Raw genomic sequence first — 1,964 nt, 5'->3', positions numbered from 1 at the left:
TGATGGTTGGGATCCGGAGAAATCCCTGTCGGCCTGTCCGACACCAACATGGTGGCGCCTAAGGGTGCCGCCAGGCCTTCCTAAAGGGCGTTAGGTGTTACCCTTCCTCTCTCCTCACCGTGTATCAGGGAAAACCCTTGGCAGCAGCGTGTCATCATCATGTCCCTTCTTTGTGGTGTTGTATGGTACCGGCGCTTCGAAGTTGCGGGCTTCTTCATTTTTGTTGATCCGTCGTTGTCGGCATTTGTTTTTTTTTTCTTTTTCTTTGGGTGTGATTATACCGTTGTCGTCAGAGCATTTATCATTGGCTCTATTCAGTGTTTGCTATATATTAATATAGCGGGGCGCATGCATGTTTCGAGAGGCACGGTATGTGTTTTGTAATGGTTTCGTGGAGCTAGCATTATTGCTAGCTTCACCGCGCAATTTCCCGCTTCGTTTTGCGACCTACACCGTGTGGTAGTCGGCCCCCGGTTCTACTCGGACCGAACCGACTGTAGCACTCACCAAACTTCCTAAATAAAAGCGGGCCCCTTCTCCCTCTTCCCGGCCAACAAATCCACGGCTCGACTCGGCGGATTGAGCGATCGATCGAGTTCGTTCTAAAGTTCAGATCGATCTGTAGATCTTTACTCATGGAGGCAGCCATGGCTGGATCATCGTCGATGCAGTGGCAGGCGGAGGAGGCGTGGCAGGCGTACCTGCGGCAGAAGCGGTCGCGCATCGGGTGGGCGCAGTACCTCCGGTGCCGCCCCATGGCCCTCCTCGGCAAGGCTGGAGCGGACGACGGCAACCGGGTCGTGATGCCGGCGTCGGCGCTGGACGGGATCAGCTCGGCGCTGGTGGAGTACCCGCTCATGTTCCGGGTCCAGAACGCCGCCACCCTCGACGCCACCAACTGCGGCATGCTCGAGTTCGGCGCCGAGGAGGGGTTCGTGTACGTGCCCGCACTCACCATGGTGCGGCTCGGGCTGGAGGAGGACGACCTGGTGCTCATGACAAGCACGTCGCTCCCCAAGGCCACGTCCGTCAAGCTGCGGCCGCACACCATGGACTTTCTGGGAGCCAAGGACCTCAAGCGGCTGCTCGAGTTCAACGTCAGACTGAACACGCCGTGCGTGACGGTCGGCGACACGATCGCCGTCGCCGAGGGGGGCCGGCGGTACCTCCTGGACGTCGTCGAGGCCAAGCCTGCCGACGCCGTGTCCACCCTCGACACCGACTGCGAGGTCGACTTCGCGACGCCGCTCGACTACGTGCAGCCTCCTGCTCCGGTGCCAGTGAAAGTCGCCGCCGCCCCATGCCAAGACTGCGCCCACGGCGGCGAGCGGCGGTTCGTCGGCGTCGGGATGAGGATGGACGGCAAGCCCGTGGAGACGCCGCCCCCTGCACCGGCGCCGGAGGCCGGTTCTTCGATCAAGGGGAAGAATGCTAGCGAGCATGTGCTTCGGTTCTTCGGCCGCCGCGGCTCGGTGGTGGTGCCGCCCCCTGGCGCCAAGTCGAAAAAGAAGGTGGACGGTGATGAGGACAAGGAGGCTAAATGGTTCACCGGCCACAAGTATACCCTCTAGAAGACCCAAGCAACGACTGAAACAATATGTCTGCAGTTGATGTTTTGTTGTTAGTGACACACAAGTTTAAGTTCGCCAAGGAAAATATGGTGCTTTTTTATTTTTGACACAATGTATTGTGGCTCTCTACCTAGATGTTGGTGAAAAATTGGCAAATTTTTCAGTGTGTACTGATTAACGGATCTATGTAGCTAGTGTCATTGTCTATGTATTGTTTCACGCATATAAGTATTTACGAGTTATAGAAATTTCAATAAATTTACAGCAAAAATAATCAATGTCTATAATACGAAATTGGGATCCCCTATTTTTCTCCTTCTCCGTCTATCTTGACGTGTTGGCTTTGCCTTGTCTCCCGGTCTGAGTTATTCCCTCCGTCCTATAACATAAGTT

At 55.8% G+C, this 1,964-nt stretch overlaps 1 protein-coding gene across 1 annotated transcript; it reads left to right on the top strand.

The window, feature by feature from the left end:
* The first annotated feature begins 956 nt into the window (after positions 1-956).
* LOC125546582 (ubiquitin recognition factor in ER-associated degradation protein 1-like) lies at positions 957-1,571 on the top strand. Its single transcript, XM_048710792.1, has one exon. The coding sequence runs from the start codon at positions 957-959 to the stop codon at positions 1,569-1,571; it is 615 nt and encodes a 204-aa protein (XP_048566749.1).
* Positions 1,572-1,964: the final 393 nt, after the last annotated feature.

The sequence above is a fragment of the Triticum urartu genome, chromosome 3 (assembly GCF_003073215.2).
Source record: "Triticum urartu cultivar G1812 chromosome 3, Tu2.1, whole genome shotgun sequence".
Lineage (NCBI taxonomy): Eukaryota > Viridiplantae > Streptophyta > Magnoliopsida > Poales > Poaceae > Triticum > Triticum urartu.
The sequence above is the reverse complement of the archived record's forward strand: the minus strand, read 5'-3'. Positions and strand labels throughout refer to the sequence as shown.